The sequence below is a fragment of the Plectropomus leopardus genome, chromosome 10 (assembly GCF_026936395.1).
Source record: "Plectropomus leopardus strain MGB_pleo_1.0 chromosome 10, ASM2693639v1, whole genome shotgun sequence".
In the NCBI taxonomy this organism is placed as follows: Eukaryota; Metazoa; Chordata; class Actinopteri; order Perciformes; family Serranidae; genus Plectropomus; species Plectropomus leopardus.
Genome location: NC_142185.1, coordinates 29,428,052 through 29,450,824, shown reverse-complemented (window position 1 = coordinate 29,450,824; position 22,773 = coordinate 29,428,052). Strand labels below are relative to the sequence as shown.

Sequence of the window (22,773 nt, the reverse complement as noted above, 5' to 3'; positions counted from 1 at the left end):
GTGAGGGCGAGAGTGGGAGGTAAAGAGACAGCCCAAGTGTCAACACAACAATACTTCTCAACTCCCCAGTTCTGCAAACAGACTCCGCTTTGATATTTTATTCATGAGGAGAACAAAGTGATGGAGAGAAATGGTCGTGAAAGATGTCTGTCCTTCTCATGTGATGTATTGTGATAATAGTGGAACCCCAGGGAGCCTTCTTACAGGGAATACATTAGGAGGTTTATGGCCCCAAACTATTTTTCATGTATAGGAATGGGTGGGTTGCCACTCCTGAATACTATATAATGTTTTTTTTTTTCTTTTGCTACTTTATATTTTGAGAAGTATTTCTAAAATGGGAAAAAACAAGCTACTTTTGCAAATTAGAATTTAACACAGCTGTATAACAACTTTGCCTATAATAAATGCAGACTGAAATGAACAAATGTGTGACTCAGCTGCAAAATATCTGTTTTAGTATGCAGTGACGACTTTTGGTTATTTTATAATTTTATTACTCAGTGGTTTGGACACAATTATACACAGTGACCTTCTTCTTATGTTGTAGTTTTGGTTCATCCCATGCTACTGAGGGCTTATGTTTTAGTCTGTATGTTGAAATTTAGAAAGTACTTTCAGGATACAGACAGCTCTGATATAAATGGCTAATACTGAAAGGTAAACAACATATTGTGGTTTATATTTACTTCCTCATAACTGGTGATTGAGGTGTAAATGGTATTGGTGTGATGATAAAGCATATAATGAGTTTGATATACTGCTCATTTTGAATACGCAATGAAGATTATAATAAGATTAAAACATATTAGAGCAGTACTCGGGCTATGGTATAGTAATTAAAATCAAAAGCTTTCAACTATTAAATTATAAAAGAATCCAGCTTCTCAGGATGTCAATGTAGAAATGGGCTTGTAAATCCCCAAAGGTACGATTTTTAATACCTGGAAAAATACAGACGTCTCTCTTGATATTAAACTGATATGTAGATGCTGTATTGAGGTGACGGGTTGAGTGCACAGCTTGCACCATCAGAGGTCTGGGGATGATAACAGTTAATCAATCAATTATTTAACTGAACATGTAAAATTTAATCGATAAATTGATAGGCTATGCAAATTATATGCAATATGCTGCTATGAGCTTCGATTAAGGAAAAAACACATTTGTTATTGTTTGAAATAATCAAAGTTTTAATGTTTTTTTTAGCTCAGCTGCCTGGTCCATCAGTAGAGACGAGGGTTGTAAATTTTAAGCACTTTGACTTAAAATGTAGGGATCATAGTGTGTCTAGAAATTTTATGATGATACCTGATGCATGCAAGTCCATCTAAGGCTTGAGCGTGTTCACTCCTCCATTCCCAACGATTCCCGGTGTTTTTCACTTCCTGCCTACCATCTGACTTTCACACATCATCAGGATCGTGTGACTGAAAACAAGCTATTAAATGGCACACCTCCAAAAATACAAACCAATATGTGGTAGCAGTTGTCATTTTGATGGGCCGCCACAAATAAATGAATGTGAGGGAAGAAAACGCTTCTGCCCCTATTTGGAAGTATCGCCACATACTGTTTAACTTTATCTCACAATCACTTCTTCCAACTACAAAAGCAGTTTATTTCCCACATAATTTAAGTCAGCACATCATCTCTGTTCACTGAGATGTAAGTATCCACTGCGGCAACAAGTGTCATCCGGTCCTTCACTAAGCAGTGAGCTTATTTCCATATATTCATTATTCTGTGCGCTGTACCACTCAAGCCCTTGAAGAAGTACAAAGTGTGGTTTATCTTTAAAATTCAGTGGTACAAAGACAGTTTCCAGTGTCTGGTTATAGATGCAGCAAAGGCTTACTTGATGATTATTTTTCGCTGGCTCCCTTTCACTGACTAAATATGAAACTCTCCTTGAAATGTTGCTAACAGAATAAGCGAGCAGCTCTGCAGGTTAACACATGGATCAGACAGTGTGTGCTTTGTTACATTTGTTTGAGAATTTCTTTGTGTTAGGGTGCACCCTTTTGGCTGAGAACAGAGCACTTGCCCACGCATTAAGCCTTTTTCAACCAAATTGCTTTAAAGAATGAACAACAGGTCTGAGTTACAACAATAGTAATGTTCAGCACAAGTGAAACAATTTGAGCTGAATAAGAAAAAAGAGGAGGAAGTCATTATTTTCTCTGTATGTAAAAATGAAATGAATTCATGGATCCAAAATAATAATGGCACTTTTTAATAAGCTATTAATCCTAAACTTGACCTTATTCTTATTCAGAAATCTAAATGGTAGCTGCACATATTACCAATGTGAACCCTGTCTTATTGTGCAAGAAAGACACTATTGGTTGTCATTTTCCTCTGCTTTATTTCTTGCACTTTTATTGGCCTAACTCCACATGCTGTATATCAAATTAACATTTTGAATTTTTACTTTTCAGTGCTGCACATCTTTACCCTGACCACCAGAGTTAATTGCCTGCAGCATTACAGAAAGAGCTATCACTGATTTGGGATAACATGATGTTTGAATGTGCTGCTGTGGAAGTCTCAATGTGGGTGAGTCTGAATTTAATATCTTTTTAGTGTTTGTCCTGATTACCTTGTTGTTCAACCTTCTTTGTAGTTTGATGTTGAGTAGGCGGAAAGGTATTTTAAAGGGGTGTAGCGTCTGGTTAAAGCGTGGGATACCTGCTGAGTTGGATCTTAGCTTGGATACCTGGATCAGGGGGTGTTTCCTGGGAATCAGGATGAGCCATCATCAGCCTCAGGCTCTGCTTGTACAGACTGGAGCTCAGTGTGTTTTTAATAAACCTTATTTATCTGTTTTCTCTCATCAGATTTACATTTACAAAGAAGCTGTTGGAGTAGCATCTGATGCAGTTTAGGGACTGCATCTGACATATTTGAATGACATTTCTATTACAGGTATTGATAGTTTAAATCGCTCATACTGTAAGAACCAAAAAGGAAATTGCAGCGCATACCAGGATGCTTAAGTTGACACTTCATTTATTGATGGCTTGCATTTAAAGAACAAAAAAGGTAGCAAACTACAGACATTTTGCTTCATCAGATTCCTTCTGTGCTTAATTGCCATCATGTTTGCTTTTTAAATAATCATGCGCTTAGAAAATGATCAAACAGGTGCACCACAAAACGTCAGAGAGCCCGTGTGGTTTATCCTGTACCAGTCTGTACCCAGGAGAGAGGCATGGTGGTGCATATTTACTCTCTGTGGTATAAGTTACTTAAAGAAAGACTCTTTTGACCTTGATAATCTTGTAGTAATAATCAAATATTGTGCCAGCCCTAGCACAAGGTGTGTGAGATTTTGCAAACAGATGTTTTGATATAGTTTTGCTGTTGTTTTTAGATTCTTTGTTACTGGGAGGCATGTAAATAAAGTGTCCTTCATTAATTCAATGTAACACAGGGTGAATAATTCATATACAAATAGTCATTTTGGGTGAGTAAAGTATTCCTTTAACCCATTACTAATTCAGCATTCTCTATTCTTCATGAGTTACTTGTGATTTTGATACTTGAGCACATTTTTGTTTACTTGTATTTGGGTAAAATAATGTCTACACAACTTTAAGATCAACTGTTTTCATCGTGGTGAAGCGACTTGAATTTAAGGTTTCATCCACCACCAGTGCAGTGGAGTTATTTATATATTGGAGATAAGGTGTATCTGAGGCACAGTGCCAGTCCCTCCTCTTTGTGTCACCAGACCAGGTTTCCACTCAAATTACCAAACTGCATTATAGATGAAGAGGGCCTAGTTTCTCATCGTGTGAGTGCTGTCAAATTAGTAAAACTGTCAATAAGCAAACTAGAGTTAATACTACAAATCTGTCTTAAAAAATAAGACTAAACTTTAGAATTACTCAAAAGACATTCAGGGTTGCCGCAAATTCTTAAAAAGTCTTAAAAGGTCTAAAAATAAAATCTTATTTGGCATTAAAAAGTCTTAAATCAGTCTCTCAAAAATGAAGACATGGGAAGTAGGACATTTTGAATGTTTTTTTCTGATGTTGCATCATAAAATCTCAAAATATTTGGTCATATCTATTTTTTTAATAATTTACCGAAATGTCACACAGATCAGACTAGAAGAGCCAAAAACGCTCCTTTACATTTATCACATCTGAGCAAATGACAGATAACAAGCTTTTCTTTTCTGATAATATATGTTCATTGTTTTCCATGTGTTACATCCTAGAACGTTTTTTGTTTTTGTTTTTTTCAACATTTGCAATCGATCATCAAACTGTTTAACCACAGAGGTCTAGACATTTGGGCAAAATTGTCCCTAACAGATGGTAATTAATGTTAGTTCATGTTTTTTTGTCCCATCAGTATTTGTTATTGTTGAGTTGGTCTTAAATATCATTTTGAGTTAAAAATCTAGCTCTCCTGAAGCTGTAGGAACCCTGATTTTGTAAAATTGTTAATAAAAGCACCTTTTTATGTTTGGATTTTCACCCAAAACAGAGAATTATTACTGAATCAAGCTATATTTTATAACACAACAATTGAGACTGAGTTAATGGTAAACAAACCCCCCCCAAAAAAACTTTTGTATCTCACCTGTAGTCAGGTACCAGTGCTGCTACGACTCCATACTCTGCTCCTCTTCAACACACCAACCTCTGGTCCTCCCTCTGTGCCGTTTCCTCTCTTGTTGGCTGTTGCTAGGAGACCGCCAAGCCGACTCCAGTTTCCTCTGTATGCAAACTCAGAACATTCATCTTTTCTTGGTCTTCAAGCTGTGGACTTTATGGTTTAGTGGGAATCCAGCTGTTGTGCTTCAGAGAGTACCACTTTTAAAAAAATACTGATGCAGAGCGAGGAGCACATTTATTGAAAACACAGACCACCTGAGGATCCAACCGTTCTTTTTGTTGTGAAATACATGAAGTGCTTTTTTGTAGACGTGCTGTGGGGATGTTGCATAGAAGTGTTCCTGTTATGGTCGATTGTAGGTGTTTACTTGACCATCTGTATTAAACATTGGTTTCTTGGGGCGGTTGGCACGCTGTGTTAGTGTTCGGCACATATTCAGATCTGGGTTTGAGCCAGGTGTTTCTGCGTTAAATATGCTTTCAGACATGCTTCTTGGATGTTCTGGTGACCAGAGCTGCGCTTACAGTTATCTTTATCATTTGATTTACAGATTATTTTTTAACTGACCGATTATAAGCAATGCCCATCATAAATTACCAGACTTAAGGAAATATTTTGAGACATTACTGAAGATTTTTAGTCAGAAAACCAGCAAATATTTGCATTTGACAGGCTTTAACCAACTATTTTTCGCTTGAAAAGTAGTTGATGGATTAACTGGTGATATGAATTGTTGCAGATGAATTTTTTATTGATTTGACAATGTTATTTACCTCTAATTGTGACCACTCCATGGTGTCTTATTGAGTTTATTTTTTGTGTAAATTGTTATCATGATCACAAGTCTTAGTAAACAAGTTTAAACATTTCCTCTTTGTAACACCTTAAATAGTGCATATTATAGTATTTTGCTTTGTTTTTGTTCTGACCTGCCGAGGGACTGCAGATTTGAATTCGCTCTATACTATGATCTGGTACGATGCATGAAATATGGTAACATTTATGTGCTAAACTGTACACACATAGACAAATAAACATATCCTTGTATATATAATTCTAACATTATAACATGCTACAATGACTGATTATAAGTCAGTAAATCTCCTAATTATTTGCTCCATTAATTGTTTGGTCTGTAAGATTTCTGAAAACAAAGAAAAAAAAACCAAAAATATTTATTACATTTATTATATTATATGTAACAAATATATAAAACACAGAAAAGCAGCAAATCCTTGAAAAGAAGCTTGAATATGAAATATCTGGCGGGCCTATAGTGAACGCAATTTTTTTTAATTTCAACTCAGCAGCAGAACATCGTAATTGAATACCATGAGCCAGACAGGTGTACATGTATTTTTGTTTGTTTGCAAATAGTTTATATTTTGTTGTACTTTATCTGAGAATGTGTAGTCCTAAAACTGAAGGAATACACCCTGCCTATAAATTGTTTTTACATTTGGTAAACACACACTGGACTGAAATATCTCCCGTTTGTCCAGGACACTGAAATCTTTCAGGTCACGTGGACTGTCACCAGATTTTCCTAATTGAAACCCTGGATGACTCTTTAGCTCTCAACATTATCCAGGTGTCTGATCATATGTGCGTCAGTGCAGGTGTGTTTTCTTTCACTTCTCGACATCCTGTATCATTTCTGTGCTGACTTGAGTTCCTTCAGCAGTCAAAGATGAACTTGCGTTGCTTTACGGTTGCCTGGACACCGCTGCATTAATCACTCTGCTGTTTTCATCTCCATCGCTTCACCAGAAGTGGAAGATGGGAACAAATATGACAAGAATTACCAATTTATCACCACATAACTGTCATGAGACATCATCATGACATTGTGTTATAATTAGATGTTTTGCTTCATTTCACTATGACAAAACCTGATGGAAGATTCCTAAACACACAGAAGGCATATCAGAAACCTGGTTATGGTCTTACATGACACACTGTGTTTGTTTTCATCAGTAAACCTCATTATAAAAATGGGGCTTCTGGCTTCTCCAGGTTTCTGAATCAAGGATGAGTAAATGTATAAACATGATACTACAAAAACTTGAAATGGAGATGCCTAGTGTGCAGGTTAACATGCTCAATACATAAGATAAGCTCCAGCTCCCCAAATGGATAAATAATAAATGAACACTGCTCACTGTTTGTGCAGTGAGCATGTTAACATGCTTACTAGTTAGGTGTGTTTTCAAGGCTTTTACTACACTGGTACCAAGCATGATTTCAGATTTATTTTCTAGTTGTTGCTGTTTTCACCATAGTGCCAACTATTTAGGCCTTTAAAAAAATTAAATAATTTAAGAAAATTATTAAGAAAATTATTCTTTGGTTGAATTTCTGGCTACATTAAAGGTATAATGTGTAGGATTTAGGAGGAAACATTGGCACAAATGCAATTAGTGTTTTCTTTAGTGTATAGCCACCTAAAAATAATGTATTTTTGTGTTTTCGTTACCTTAGAATGAGCCATTTTTACTCCCTTCTACATAGGGAGCGGGTCCTTGTTTGTAATGTCCGCCACGTTGCACCGCTATGTTTCTACAGCAGCCACCAGAACGGACAGACCAAACACTGGCTTTATAGTGGACCACTTGTGTTTTTTGGTTTGTAACCAAAGTTAGCATACCCTCCGAAACGAGAGCTTCATTGAATTTCTATTATGAAACTGCTTTAATCAGTGTTTTTACTGGTTTTAATCGCCGGGTCAGTTTGTTTTGAAGAGGAGGAGACCTCTTTGGATAATTTGGCTCCGAAAAATAAGAATATTCAACGATTTGATTTATTTTCCATATAAAGCTTTGAAGTTTGAACGTGTTCAGCAGGATGTTAAGCGTGACAGCGACATTCACGTCATACAGTAAACAAGCTAACAGCGTGAATGACGGGTCGTAAATGTGCAAATGTTTTTGTTTTTTTTTTGCTGACACAAGATATCAAACAAAAGCCAGAAACTGTATCTTATTAAGTTGCTGCGAGTTTTAAATTCACCACTTCTTTGCAGAAAGTCTCTTCCGTTTCCCCTAGAAGTCGACTGAGGGTCTTCGAATCAGCCCTAAACATTATCAGATGCTGAATGAGCAGCCCATCTTGACATGACAACCAGTATCTGAGAAATACTGATTTGTAAAATGAAACTGCTTTATTCTGTGTTTTTTTTTTTACTGGTTCAAATTACCTTGTTCATTTGTTTTGGCGAGGAAGAGGCCTTTCAGATAATTCAGCTCCGGATAAAAACACCCTGAACAACGAACATTGAGGGAATTCTAACCGGTAAAAGTTTCAGCTGGTGGCAATCTGCAGTCCTCACCACTAGATGCCACTAAATCCCCCTAAATCTTGCACACTGGACCTTTGAAACCCTTAATCTCACATGACAGGTTGTAAGTCTACGTTACTTACTGCACAAGCTAAAAAGGTTGGGAACCAGTGTTATACCAGACTGGAGATAAGATGTTTACCTGGAACACAGATTTGAGTTCAGAGTCACCAGACTACAAAGAAAAGACACCGGGACAAATGCGATATTGCTAGGCAAAGAATTTATAAATTAATAAAAACATTCCCTTTGTAGTGTTCTTCTGACAGCTTTTTCCCACTTTGTATTTTTGTCCTTTTTTTCTAATGATTTCAAAATATAGAAAAATATTTCTGACAACATTCATCATTACATTATTTTTAGCATGATTCTCATTCTGTCCTGTTGGTTATTTCACACACCTCTGCATTTTTGACCCATTGCTTTTTCTTTTTTTCTTTCTTTCTTTTTTTTTTTTTTTTTACAGTATTTACACAATAAATCAGTCTACATCATCTTTCAGCCTCAAACGGGGGACACCAGAGCATGTTTTGCATAGATCACAGGGGAGAAATCCATCAGGGGGAAAGTCGAAGTTTTTAAAAAGAATGAAAAGTGAGAAAATACCGTACATCCCGTGATATGCATTACAAATCAACACATTAAAAATCAATTTCAGACGTACATTTTGTGTTAAGAAATCAGCTGTGAAAACAAATTCTAATTGCCATCCGAGTCCCTTCAGATGAACAATATTTTCAAAGCTAAAAAGCCAAAACTGTTGCAGTTGTTAAAGTAAAACAGTAAAAAATCAATTGTAGAAATAAACTGTAACCGTACATGCATTTGAAACCAAATACGAAAGTGGAAAGCTTGTTGGAGCGATGAAACAGCCGATCACAACCCACACTGAAACAAAAGGGCATGCTGTAATTCCAGTTCAAACTAAAGTTAGTGACAGTTGAACACTTTGGCTTGCTGTTTGCTTTCACCCTTCATAATACAAAACACAACACACTTTTAATTTAACCACAGCTAAAAAAAAAAAAAAAAAAAGTGTAAAATTGGAGGATCAAAGATTCTTTTTTTAACTCGTTGACAGATAAATTGTAGTGTTCAAATATGATAAAAAAAAACAGGAAAAAAACAACACAAATTGTTCTCAAGCTTAGCTTTTGGTTTACCATTCACCACTATATTTGTCAGTTAACAACTTCAGAAAATCAAAATTCAATCAAGCAAATAAACTTTCTGAGCAGAGCTGAAGTGAGACAAGACAACAGCAACCACCACGGCTGAAACGCCCGTTTATCAACCAACATATTCACAAGAATTTTAAAATTTAACTTTAGCCAGGCTCAGACTACAGGAGGGGTTCTGATACGGGGTTGCATAATGCACAAAAGAAGAAACTTCACAGATTCCCACTAAATCTCTAACACACACACACTGCAGGATTTGAAAATAACTTCATGTCACCCACGACAGGATATTAAGATTAGTAAGATTTGTGCCAGAGGGAGCATGAATGCACCACGTCATGGTGCGACAACTTGCTGTAATGTCAACAGTGCATTGAGAAAAACTAAAGCAGATGGCAAAACGAGTCTGGTCTGAAGACAGTGGTCAACATGATTTGTCTATTCTTGAGCAATAACTGGAAGTGACATTTTAACTGTCAGATTTAATATCTGTCAACAGCACTATGCCAACTGACATTAGTCTCAAGGGCTAGAAAGTTTACCGTTACTTTATGTTTGTAATCATCAAGATTTTAAATCCTAAATGTCAAACATGTTTTTTATTATTATCTTGGGCTCCCAATGAGTTGGCGTGCTGTTTGGGAGGTTTAAGCGATGTAATCTTCACACATTGCCAGAAAATCTGGTCTGAACATTGGTACCGACCAATGTCCCACACGTGATTTCTCCTGATTGTTAGGAGGGATGAATCTGCCCAAAACTCCTGCAGTCTGAGCCCCGCTCACTCTTCTTAAGAGAGTTCTTCAATTTGGTTTTCCCCTTCTCTTAATTACAGTTTCTAGTGGTCATTAAAGAAACTGCATTTGGGGAGATTTCTGCATTTGCTTCAGCATTCAGCCATAGTTGTTGCTGAATACCCCAACCCCAAAATCCCTTTCCCAAATGTAAATATAAAGAATTTAAATCAGTATTGGTGTTTGTGTGTTTTTAACAGGCTGCCCCCCTATCCACGATCTCTCCTGGTGCCTGAACAGTTGGAGGGCTCACATTTCCACCAGCACTGGAAGCCATTTGCTGCCATTCATTCTTGTGGAGTGTGAAAAACAACTTCCATAAAGCTAGGTAATCCATCACAGTAACCACACAGCCTCCGTTATGTTTGTCAAACTCGAGTTTCTCCATATCAATGCTGCGCTAAAATATTCTCTGCTTACGATCTGTCACTCCAGGAAGAAGTCAAAGTCTCTGGTGGGAAATAATCCCTTATAAAAACGCCTTGTTACAAACTTTGTCAGATCAATGTCTTTGTGTTCTTAAAAATGAAATACAAGTAAATATTGGAAAAAAAACACAGACAGCAAGCAGTGAAAAAATGACTGCAGGAAGTGTAGACAGGTGAACGTGGGCTAAAATCCAAAATCTGGAAGTAATTCAGTCACACAGGACCAATGCCAAGTTTTGCATCCCAGGGTAACTGAGCAGCTCCCTTTTTTAAATTGCAGCTGAGTCTCAACAGCTCACCTGTTCAATAAGCTCCCGCTGGTAAATATCAATGGTTTATTACAGCTTTGGTCTTATTTCTACAGGTTTGACAATCAGTTCTATCATCTGACAATGTTGTGGCAACTTGAGAAAATTTTAGCAAAATGTTTGTTTTGTATTGTCCTTGTATTTAACTTTTCCTGCATCTCTCTTGTGTTAGGCACTGGCACCTTTTTAATGGGGTTATTTGAAAGCACTTTCAGCATTTAAGAAGTGCTACATGAATAAAGGCCCTGACACACAAAGCTGAAAGTCGGCCATTGGTGAGCGTCCGTCACCCTTGTTTTGGTGGTGTGTCCCACACTGTTAGCACTAGACAGCCCTTGTAGGCTTTTTATTTTGATGATGATTGCTCAGTTAAAGAAACCAATTTGATTGGCAGCTCAGCTCAGTTCACAAGAACAGAAACAGAAGTGAGGAAAGCAAACAAACTGATGATTTTTTTTTTGCCATAGAGCTCTTTGTGACAAAAAATTTGTAACTGTGTTGGGGAATTTGTTCTTTCAGCATCAGGTTGTATTGTTAGTGTGCTAACTAGCATTTTGAATCCGGCCTTTGAGTTTCCCTTTTTGAATGACAAATACAGTCTACCGCTGCCCGTTGCTATGGAGAGTCATTTCCTCTAACAGGCGTAGAACGCACATGCTAGTTGGCTGTTGGCGGTGTGTTCAAGTGCAACTTTATAGCCGAGACACAGGCGACACAACAGTCAGCCTTTGTTGCCACTTGTTCTCTGATGTCGGCTTGGTGTGTCCGGGCCTTAAAGTTAATTAAAGATTGTGTGCTGTGAAACTGTTAGACTGCTTTAACAGAGAGACTGGGAGTTTCAGTATTGTCGAGAAAAGATTGTCTTTGGTGTCCACTAATATTTAACAGAAATACAGATAACTGAAACTGCTTAGTTACAATGTAACTAACCAGGTAGGTGAAAGCGCTGAGAAAATACGACCTATCTTTAACCGAGCAGTTTATAAAAATAGTTCTTAAAAAAAACACACAATTTTGAGTGTAGAGGAACCTAGTGTGGAATGAGACCCTCTGGCCCTTTTTTCTGTGCGAGGGAAACATTAATCAGACTAGGTGAACAGAAGGATGGACAGATGGCAGTGGGTAAAATACAGAAGTGATTTCTCTACCAATGAAATTAACTGAGAGCAAACATTCAGTGTGAAACGTGTTCTTTGCCGTCCCTGATCTCAGGCACCGGGATGACTCACTAACAACTAAATCCTCCTGCATGGGGGCTAATTTAAGCTCAGCACTATTGCACAAACCAAAGAAAACTTACTCTACACTATTTAATTATCGTTTCATTATAAACCTGGCCTAAATTGGCATGCAGAACCTCTCAACTAATGGTATTAAAACTCTGAGGTGTTACGAAATGTTTCTAGAAATTCCTTATAAAAGTGATTTACAGCAGTGATGAAGCACTACATTTACAAACGTGACGACCATGGATATGGCTTTGACAAGTTGAGAAGGCCTTAACTTGTTCAGATGAAACAGTTTGTCTAAAAATGATGTGGTGTTTAATCTCAAAGATTAAGACTTTGCAGGATGGCAGGCACTCTCAGCAGTTTCTCTACTGCTAAAAGTTGAGAGAAAATGGCTAGTATGTGCAGAAATTATTCACAAAAAGGTGGGTCACAATTTTGCAAGCAGTCGTACAATAAAGCTTCATTCTACAGGTTCTTAATTTCCTAAGAATTCCCTTTTTGTTTTCTGAGGTTTTACAGAAGAGAACATGAAACTTACAGACCTGTAAAATGAAGAATTACCATCTTATGAAACAAACTACCAACACAAAACAATTTAGGCTTTATCCACATGGACACGGGTATTTTTGAAAACAGGGTTTTTCTTCTCTCCTCAAAAAATGTTCCGTCCACACAACTACTGCTATTAAACAATTTCAGTCCAACGCGAAACTCAATTGAGGCCATGCCAAACCAACTCGTGATGATAAAACCATAACCCTAAAACCACACAAAGTAGAAGAACACAAAGACGAGAATGAGGATGACGAGAACGAAGATGACAAAAAGAAAATTACAAAGAAGACGACAACAAAAAGAAAAATATCGCCCACAACAATGAAGACAACAAAGAGAAGACAACAACAACAAGATAAGACGACAACAAAGCGAAGATGACAACATGGGGAAGACAACAACAAATAGAGGACCACAACAAAGATGAGAGAACAATAAAAAGAAGACAACAGCAAATAAGATGACAATAAGAAGAAAACGACAACAAAGAAGAGAAGACGACAGCAAAAAGACAACAAAAAATAAGAAAACGATGAAGATGACAATGAAGAAGACGTTCACAAAGGAGATGACAACTAACAATGAGGAAGAAGACAGCAAAGAAGATGACCACACAGAATTAGACAAAAAAGAGGAAGGAGAAAAAGAAGACAAGGATGACGATTTTGGCCAATCAGAAGCCTGAAAAAAGCTATTACCGAAAGGCCAGCTGGAGCAGTGACCTCCGTGGTGCATTCAGACGCCTTTTTTCCTCAATATAGTGGAAGAGTAACTGTACATTTATGTGTAAACACGTAAAAAGTCCTGTAAGCAAGGTTAGATCCAGCACTATTTGGTCACATCCGCCATTGCAGGAAATTTCGCCTCATTTGTGATGCCTCACAAAGGAGATCAAAGGCACACACTCTGAAATCTCAAGCCAAAACCTCAACACTGAAAATGGCAATTCTGAAATTCTTCACCCTGGACGGAGTTTTACAAAAGATCCATTTTCAGTGACTTAAAATGCAGTTTGTGTGTGGACGAAAAGCTAGAAGGCATAGAAAAAGGTATGTTTTCCAATTAACCCATGTACGTGTGGACAAGGCCTCAAAGCTTCGAAAACTTGCCTAATGTTGAGAAAAATAATGTTGAAAGAGAATTTCATCTTGGCAAATGCTGTTAACACTGTGTGGTTGTGACTTCATTCAACCTCAGACACAAGAAAATAAATTAAATGCCGATCGCAACACTGGCCTTGACTCTGGCACACCCTCACATGCACATTTATACTTGGTACCAAACAATGAAATGAGATAGTAGCTATTACACTAATAAAAATGGGTGTTAGTGTTAAAAAGAAAAGAAATAGCAGCATGTTAAGCTCCAAGATGAACAGTTGATTGTTCAGTTTGGCCTGTCTCACCCAAAAGAGACGATGTGAAGCTAATGAAAACAAAAAAAAATGGTAAAAACTGAAATTCGGTTGCTTCTTACAAGCTTCATTTTTAGCTCAAAAAGATCTGTTTAAAGAAAAGTGAGTGAATGCCTCCTCATGAAGACCTTTTTTCAAAATGTCAGTTCAGAGTAAATGGAAATCATGCCAACGCTTCCAAAAAAAAATATCCTTCCCTTCTCGCCTTTTTCTGTCAGACTCTAAGGTCTTTAAGACTACATGACACACAAAAGGTATGAATTGTAAAGCAGTGCTGCCTTTTCAATCCCACAGCCTCTTTTATGGCAACAGGTGAATGGCTTACTGATGGCCTAAAGAATTGGCGTCACCTTTTTGGAAAAGGAGTCATTCATCAAAATAAACCTCACATACAAAATGACACACCTGCTCTCACACGCTGCTGATATGTCTAGAAAATGGTGCAAATGCAAAACACAAACAAAACAAAATATTTTAAAAAATGGCATTCATTACCCAAAGTTTTCCAGTATGTTTGTGTTGGCCGTGCTGATTCACAGGAGATAAAGTGGCGCTCTCTCTCCCCTGTGAGTTCCAGTTTTCATCTCATTCGTTGATGTATGGTCTTTGCAGCCTTTTTAAAATAAAATGGGCGCTTGAGTTTCTCCTAGGAACACTGATTCTCTGTGAGCTTTCTCTATAGGCCAGTCCTTGATAGAGGACGAGAGCAAACATAAGCTCGTCGTACAAAGGCGGCCAAAGCTGATTGGATTACTTTGTAGTTGCCTGCACTTTCAATGTTTTCCTGCCAAACTATTTTTGGTGTTGGTGTTTGTTGGTGTTGGTGCTGTGACAGCTGAAATGCCCGGAGCATGGATGCCACATGTCACGTAGGTGGGGTAAAGCTGGGTGTTTTACCTGCTACACAGACTCTTTTTGTGGCGTGTGGTTGCAGCTTCACTGTGTGCAAATTGAGTTTCACCAAGTGATAGTGCAGTTGGTTATGCAGAATTTGTAAATTTTGGGCTATATTAACAGGTATTACATTACATGGATTGTTTTAACTAGAGGATCATTGATTTGATTTATGTTAAGCCCCTTTTAGACTGCCCTTTTAAGGCGAGAATATTGCGCCATTATGCCGCCTCACACTCTGTATAAGAGGTAAGATTGTGGAATGGGGAGACAGTTGTCCCACCTTTAAGCCAGCAGCGGAGGTAGTAACGCCAAATCTGTGTAAAAAAAGAGCCAGCAGGACGGTTGTGATGTTTTGATGAGGTGTTTGGTGTGCGACCCGCCAGAGGGGATTTAAAAAGCAGCTAGAAGTAGTTAGCAGCTAATTAAAACAAGGAGAACAACAGCCCAAAATGTCCACGACTTGGGAAGACAATGAGGGCTAGGAGCTCCTTGCCCTATGAGCAGAGGATGAGATCAGCATAAACTAGCAGATGACAGTTCTGGTAAAAGGATGTTGTTGCCATGTTATGCCATTGTTATTGTTCAGGAAGCACTGCAGATGTGTATGTTATATGGCACAAGAGAGGCTGACACTGTTGTGTTAAATGTCACAACCGCCACGCCTCTTTTGTTTCTGCAATGTCAGCATGCTGTCTAAAATCCCACACTGGAGCAACACAATGCTGCTGTTTTTTGGTTTTGTGTAAAAACGCAAAGGCGGCATAAAGAAGTGACATCGTAGTGGCCCTGTAGATCGAGCTCTGTTGAAGGGGGGTTTAATGTGAAATTTAAAAACATCTACGAGGTTGCTTGTGGATGTTCCTCTGTTACGATGAGATATTAGTTTCTTTAATTTTTAAACAGATTGTATTCGTTTTTATATTTACTCATATCCACGTAGTTTTTACCTGTTTAAGGGCTGCATGAAGAAAAAAATAAACAAGCCACATAAAAATAAAGATGAGCAGGGGGTTGTCAGTGTAGCAGCTTCAGTTGATTCTAATAGACGCGCTCTGTTACAGCAGACGTGTCGCGCCGCACCCGTGTCCAATGAATCTCGGCCATTATTATTTTGTTGGGGACAAAACCTTCCTCTCCTCTGTGCCGCCTGAAAGCACCCTTTCAACTTAAAACTTAAAGAGACTAGCACCAACATGTGCACCTATTTCTTTTATCTGTGGCTTTACTGTGTCACTTTATACCATGACATGGTACGTGTATGTACAAGCTCCTAAATCTCAAGCGTTTACTGAGATTTTCTGTGTATAGAATGTAAATATAATACATGATATGCACAATATCATATAAGTTTACAGGTGAGGAAAATGCTTCCAGTCCTATAGGTATCCTATAATGATTTTGGTACAAAAATGACACTGTTTTCATCACGCTTTTTGTCTGTGTCATTGCAGACGACCCACTTCAGTGACAGAAAAGTCTCAGTGCTCCAGTCTGTCCTCTGGTGATGGGAGAATCCTATATAACTCGTTTTACAGCCTAATCAAAAAGAAACGGAGGCTAAGAGCTGGATTTGAGGAGTTCAACATCTATTCCTCTGCCTCCTGGCTGTGAGGAAAAGGCAGATTGACGGCGTGCTCTTGAGCCAGCGCAGCCAGCTCTTTGAGGAACTCACAGAAGATAACGGCACAGTAGACGGCGTTCTTCACTCGCAGCGCCTCCGCTTGCTTTTCCAGGCCAGAGGCCCCTCCGCCTCCTCCGCCCCTGAACAGAGCGCTGTGCAGTGATTGGCCGCCATCTCGTACATGTGCAAGAGCCAGCTGAGCAGCGTGTCGAGCCCGGGTCGGGCTGTTGGTGTGTCGAAGGATCAGGTCTCCTAGAGACGGCTTCCGACTCTTCACTGGAACACGAAAACATTGAGATTACAGGTCAGCTCAGAGCTAACAAGGATACATGAACTTAAGGTCCACATGTTGGGTTTTATCCAGGTTTTTCACAAACTGCTGATGGCTCAGTTAAAAAAAGCTACTTAGCAGACCCTAAATTCAGATTATTTTCTTTAACTGATCTTTCCACTAATATTCACTCTTAGAACTACTTTTTCCCAATAGTTTTCCCTTTTTTTGACAGAATTTTTAGTCAGAATCTTGAGACAAAACAAAATCAGAAATTAGTATTACAAATATTACATTATAGCCAGAAATTCTTTAAAGATATCTCTATTAGATTAAAGGTAAAACGTGGACACTTTTTTCTTTCTTATACATTTGAATAATTTTATTAATGTGTTATCTTTTTTATTTATTTTTTAATCTGCTATTAACTCTTCTAATTCTTCTGTTTTTAATTGTTGCTGCTGCCATATTGTTAAAAAAAATAACAAACCTTTATTACGTCAGTCGCCAGCAAGAGCGTATAATGTTACGGCGCGGCAGAGTGTGTTACTTTAATTGCAGGTTTTCTGAGCAAAAGCCAATGCCACAGCCCTTTTCATTGTTTTTCTCTTGTAATGTTGCACCGATTTCAAAGCATTTGCTTCTATTGCAGACAGTCCAGTTTTATGAAAAGACCGTATTTCCAGCAGGGACATACTTCTTTAACTGAACCTTATCCTGTTTTTTTCTTTCAAGCTCACCTAATGAATCGGAGCGCCGCAGGGTAGGAACTGCTGCAGGTGAGTCAGACCAGTCTACTTTGCCTCGGGCCACCAGGTACTGCTGAGCTTTCCTCAGCATGGCAGGGAAATCTTCATGAGAGGCGGCAAACGCCTCGATACGGTTCTTCACAGAACCTAGAACCTAAAGATGATTCGGGGGAAAAAGGTGTATTCATCTTCAAAGGCAGCTGGTTTGTTGATGACTTAGTAAAATTTCTTATCACTGTGCCCAAACGGAAGTGCTATTTCTTTTTTTCACTGCCCATTACAGTATTAGTCACCCATTTACAGTTTCTTAGAAAATGGACAGAAATGGAATATGAAAAAGAAACTATGCAAATGCATTGTGGGCCTGAAGCTTTTGGAACAAAAGCTAGCACAGAAGTGAGGTGGGCTGAAAGTGGACAACTATGCCTAGAGACAGGAGACTAAAAACTGTCATCACTTCAGGAGGAAATGTTGAAACTGTTACAGTTAACTATTCACCAGTTTGTGCTCAGCCTCTCGTTTCGAAATGAACTGAACTTAAGTTCAGTAGAGAGCAAGACGATCATTGATGGGTCGATCCGGTTTATCACTGGTTTAGCATGACGCAGCATACCTGGATCAGTGACTTGACGCTCGGCTGGAAGACCATGTTGGTGTTGAGCAGGAAGGAGCGTAGGAGCGGCTGAGGATAGCAGGCCAGCTGGGCCACGATGCCTGTGAGCAGGATGTTGACGTACAGCGAGTTTTGGAGCATGTTCTCCAACTTGGTAAACAGAACCACCATGAACGGACCTGCGCAGAGAAAGATTGATGGATCACTGAATGTAAGGATACAACATGCAACTTAAGCTCATCTGCATGCGAAACAACTGGGGACGAAATCAGAGGTGTCTTTACAGCTTTTTTTAATAAGGGACATGGCATAGAGGCTGTCAAACTGTGAGAAACAAGCAGATTTAACAGCATGTAGAAGTTAAATGAGGATAATTAAACGCTCCACTGTGGCAACTAAAAAACTCTGATCTGTCCCCTTTGCATTCAGGAATCTGGTTTGATCTGTTCCTGTAAAGGCAGATTATTGCAAAGAAAAAAAGTGTCTTGTAGGGGATAGTGCGGCTAGAAATGTTATTCAAGTGCTGTTGGGGCATGAAGTTGGTGCTCAAGATTACCATGTGAATGTAGAAGAAGCAGAAGTAGTCTTAACCTTTTTAATGATTTTTTAAAAAAAATCTGCTTGGGGATAATTTCTATGGAATTTAATATTCAGGGCTCAGTTGCATAAACCACTTTAAGTTAAAAAACTTAATTTTGTCTCTTGTGCAAAATATGTCCCTAAGCTGAGAGGTTGCACAAAATCTCTTAGGTTGTCTCCTTACCCACGTCTAAAGACTAAGACTTTCACGTTAGTTACTGTCATAATTCAGCACATGTGCACCTCAGTTACTGTGATTAGCTTCACTAACATCATCCATAAATGTTACATAACAGCAGTACTGTCAGTGTTAGTTATCTTACAATGTGCATGCTTAATGGCTTAAATTTTCATTTAATATACAGTATTGTTAAATTTAACAGAGAAATATTCAAGGACAACCTTAGTGGTTTTATGCAATCAGGCATAGTATTTGAGATAATATTGGAGAAAATAATTTATCTATTTTAGTCACTTTTATTCATAAAGAAGTAAAAACATTCTAATTGCGACTGAGTTTTGTTATGTAATTGGAGGACAGTCATAAAACATATCTGTATTGTTTTTGGACCTGGAGTGTGTACTCAGATATGTAGTGAATAGTCAGACAGATGCCCACCACTAAAAAAATAATAAAAAACATAGTTATCCAGAAGTGCACAACTAGTCTTTCAAAAAATACAAACAATTAACAGTGCCCCTCCATGAAAACACACCCAGCAACAGAATCGCATCATTAGTGTGAGTCTCACCTGTGTACGGCTGAGAGGAAGGCTGATTCAGTGGTCTTGCAGGACTGCAGAGGCCGACCACAGGCCCGTCTCCCTTCGTGTCACCCGTCAGCTTCGCCTCCAGCTGCTGCTCCTCCTCCTGCCGCTCAGACAACAGCGCCTCTCTGGCAGTTTCCTCCAGCTGGCAGGCCGCTCTGCTGCGCTCCTTCACCCGATCCTCCAGTTCCCTCAGCTCCTGCGTGAAGGCCTCGATGCTGATGCCCTGACCGTTGGAGTCTGTGGGGAGCTGCGGCTCTCCTGGCGCCTGCTCCAGCAGCTCCTGGATGAGACTCTCTACAGATTGTTGATTGGCTTCTGGAAGATCTGAAGACGCACTGTGTGGGTTCGAGGTGTCGCTGGTCAGCAGTTTGGTGTCAGACGTCGGCTGCGTGACGGGACTCTGAGAGGTCATCTGATTAGAGCAAAGAGATTTTGCATCATTCATTTCACTGTTGCTAAAAATGGACTGTGGGAGGGCGGTGCAGCTTTGGGAGGGGCAGGTGACGAGGGATCCGTTTTGATTCGCGTTTTCGTCCAAATACTGCTGCTCCCCCAAGTCTCTCTTCACTTTCTTTACCTCCAGTCCTCTGTCTCGATTGTCTGAGCACCCGTCCCCCTGCCCCATGGTTCCGTTATACATGGCCTGGTAGTTAACAGTGATGGCGGAGGCCGGATTGTGAGGAGCCGGGGACGAAGCTGGGTGGGAAGTCGATAAAGGGGTGGCTGAGGAAGAAGAGGAGGAAGGGACGAGATGAGGTACAGGCTTTGGCAGGAGCTCCTCTCTCTGCAGGCTGCGTTTCTTGGAGCGTGGTGTGAGGCTGATGCAGTTGTTTTTGCCGATTGTAACGTCCCACTCTCCGCTGTCCCGCTCTGAACTGCTCCACTCAGACCGCGCTGCAGCCACGATGGCCGCCCTCTGCTGGCCTGGAGGGGTGTTACTGCTGCCCCCCTGCTGAAAGGAGAAGTGCTCAGGGAACATCGTAATGGAGGGGTTGGAGGTCGGGGGAGGTGGGGGTGGAGGAGCAGCATTCGGTGAGGGGTTTTCTCCATCGTAGGGCGCTGACCAGTCACGGCAAGCCCAGGAGCAAAGCTCGATGCCCCGCCGGGCGTCTTTGAGGTACTCCAGGTAACCCGAATCCCAGTCCAGACACTCTGTGCTAGTCTGCTGCTGGTGCATCGGGCTGTCAGGGGACAGCGGGTGGGAGCCAGAAGGACCTGACTGCAGCGACTCCATGCTGGTCGGGGTGGAGGGGCCCCCTCCTCCTGATCCACCTCCGCTGCTCTGTTGGCGGATGAAGAAGGATAAGCGGGACGGGGTGCTGGGTCTGGGTGGGGCTGGAGACTCTGGGCTGGGACTGTTCAGGACTACAGAATGACAAAATGCAAACACTTAAGTTCCTCACACCACTGTTATGTTTAATTCTCATCCCTCAAACTGTTTTTAAATGCCTTCAAAACTTAGCACCTGTGATTTTATACAAATTATCAGCAGGAAAAATAGTGGTAGGAACATCAGGGCCACAGCACGCAGCAACTATAAAATCACACATCGTAAGACGTCCTTGGGGCAGTCAGCTTTTTTTGCATAAAAGTCCTTAAAATGTGGAACACACTACCAGCCAAATCAAATTAACACAAGATATATTTTTAAGAAGTGTTATATGATGATTTATTGGCTTTACAAGGTTTAAAGGTATGTCTTGCTTTGGTAATGCAATAGTGTAGAAATTTGGTCTTTCCATGGGGCCCAGCAGGTCTCATGAGAACATAAAATAAAAATAAAAAAAATCATTTAGCTTTGAGCCTTCAAGTAGATGTAAAAAGTCATTTAGGTGTACACATATTCATAAATCAAACAGTTTGAATTGTTTCTTTTCACACAGGTGTTTGTTGCTGACCTTTGCCCCAGAATGCACTGTCGTCGTCCCGCTCAGCAGAGGACGCCGCATTCAGCCGGCAGCACTCTGGGATCAGAGACAGGAACTTGTCCGCCGACTTCCCGTACAGGTCGGTCTCCCTGATAGCACGACGCTGACTCAGCATTACATGGGTACAGGGCAGTAAATACCTGGAGCAAACCACATACACACATGCACACAAACCATTTATAAATTCAGTCATTTTCAATATCCCGTTTTCTTTGGAAAGGTTGGCTACTTTATCTTGCTTCGAGAGTTGGCAGTTACAAACTTCAGTTAACATGTTAATTTTAATTCTCACTCATCATGTTGATAAAATACCAAAAAGTACAAAGTCACAGGCAGCGGGGCGAGCTGTTTTAGTCCTGAATACAAAAAAAGGCAAAACTGGCCTTGGATGTTCCCAAAATTCTAATAAAAAATAAATGTGAGCACAGTTTGTTCCCTATCTGTGACGAGTAGAGGAAAAAAAACAACAACTTTTCATTTAATTTTTCAGCATTCTGAAAGGAGGACACACAGGTGTGTTGCTTTAGCAAAATGTTAATGTTTTTCACAGAAAACTAAAAGTACTCATGCAGAGGACCCGAGCAGTGCATCTGAAATATTCTGAGACAGAGAGTGACTTTGAGACACTTAGATTAACCTTCAGCTAATCTTAATGAGTATGAAAAAAGTTACTGCTTGATGTATGTTTTGCATATTAAATGAACCTATTAAAAATAAAAAACTTGGGAGAATTTGCTGAGATGTGCTGACGTACCTGAGAACGAGCTGCAGCATGACGTCTTCACAGTTCAGAGACAGAAGAGTCCTGAAGAGACTCAACGATACCATGCAGAGCTGCAACACGGAGATACAGAAACTTTTTAGAAAACAAATGGAGACTACTTAAATGGAGAAATAATATATGTAAATACCAAATTGCATATGATATGATGAAAAATATGGATTTTGTTAAACCACATGGTCTTATTTTTGTAATTTTCACATTTAACTTTTCCTCTCAATTTTCAGGTGTGTTTCGGTAATTAAACAGCGCTCAGCAGGATGTGGGAATCCTGTGTTCACCGTGATTTTTACATGTTACCATGTGAGTAATGGTCATAACTACACAACAAGAAAGCAGTTGTAAAAATTGACAGCTTTTCTTTGTAACAAAAATCTTACTTTCTCCTTTGTTTCCCCCAACAGCAATAACGATTGTGTCAGAGCGACTAAAATTTCAGATGTACACACATTTCTCCGTGGATTGTTTTTCCAACTACAAACAATATACAATACAACAGCTGATAGATGCAGCAGACTTGATGACATTTACTCTTCATGTTTGTTCTGGAAAAACCAGATATTTCTGTATTCTGCCAGACTCACTTTCAATCAATTTTTGTTCTCAGCCCACGCACCACCCACACACCTGAGTTCATATAACGGCCTCGACGCTCCATCACAAAAACACACACAAATATATTT

General features: G+C 39.5%; 1 protein-coding gene and 1 long non-coding RNA gene across 2 annotated transcripts in view; one reads left to right on the top strand and one right to left on the bottom strand.

Moving 5' to 3' along the window:
- Nucleotides 1–8,175: 8,175 nt before the first annotated feature.
- The window catches only part of fhip1b (FHF complex subunit HOOK interacting protein 1B), a 34,547-nt gene continuing 19,949 nt past the window's right edge, over nt 8,176–22,773 (bottom strand). The window contains exons 7-12 of the mRNA XM_042494325.2: nt 22,064–22,143; nt 21,280–21,449; nt 19,364–20,746; nt 18,033–18,211; nt 17,411–17,573; nt 8,176–16,675 (exon numbers count right to left, since the gene is read on the bottom strand). Coding sequence (XP_042350259.2) covers nt 16,365–16,675; nt 17,411–17,573; nt 18,033–18,211; nt 19,364–20,746; nt 21,280–21,449; nt 22,064–22,143 — 2,286 coding nt within the window. The 3' untranslated portion in view covers nt 8,176–16,364. The remainder of the gene's footprint in view (nt 16,676–17,410; nt 17,574–18,032; nt 18,212–19,363; nt 20,747–21,279; nt 21,450–22,063; nt 22,144–22,773) is intronic.
- On the top strand, nt 16,515–22,773 carry LOC148188549 (uncharacterized). Its single transcript, XR_015777703.1, has 5 exons — nt 16,515–16,703; nt 17,406–17,449; nt 21,265–21,388; nt 22,318–22,393; nt 22,495–22,773. It is a non-coding gene; the product is annotated as an uncharacterized LOC148188549 (long non-coding RNA).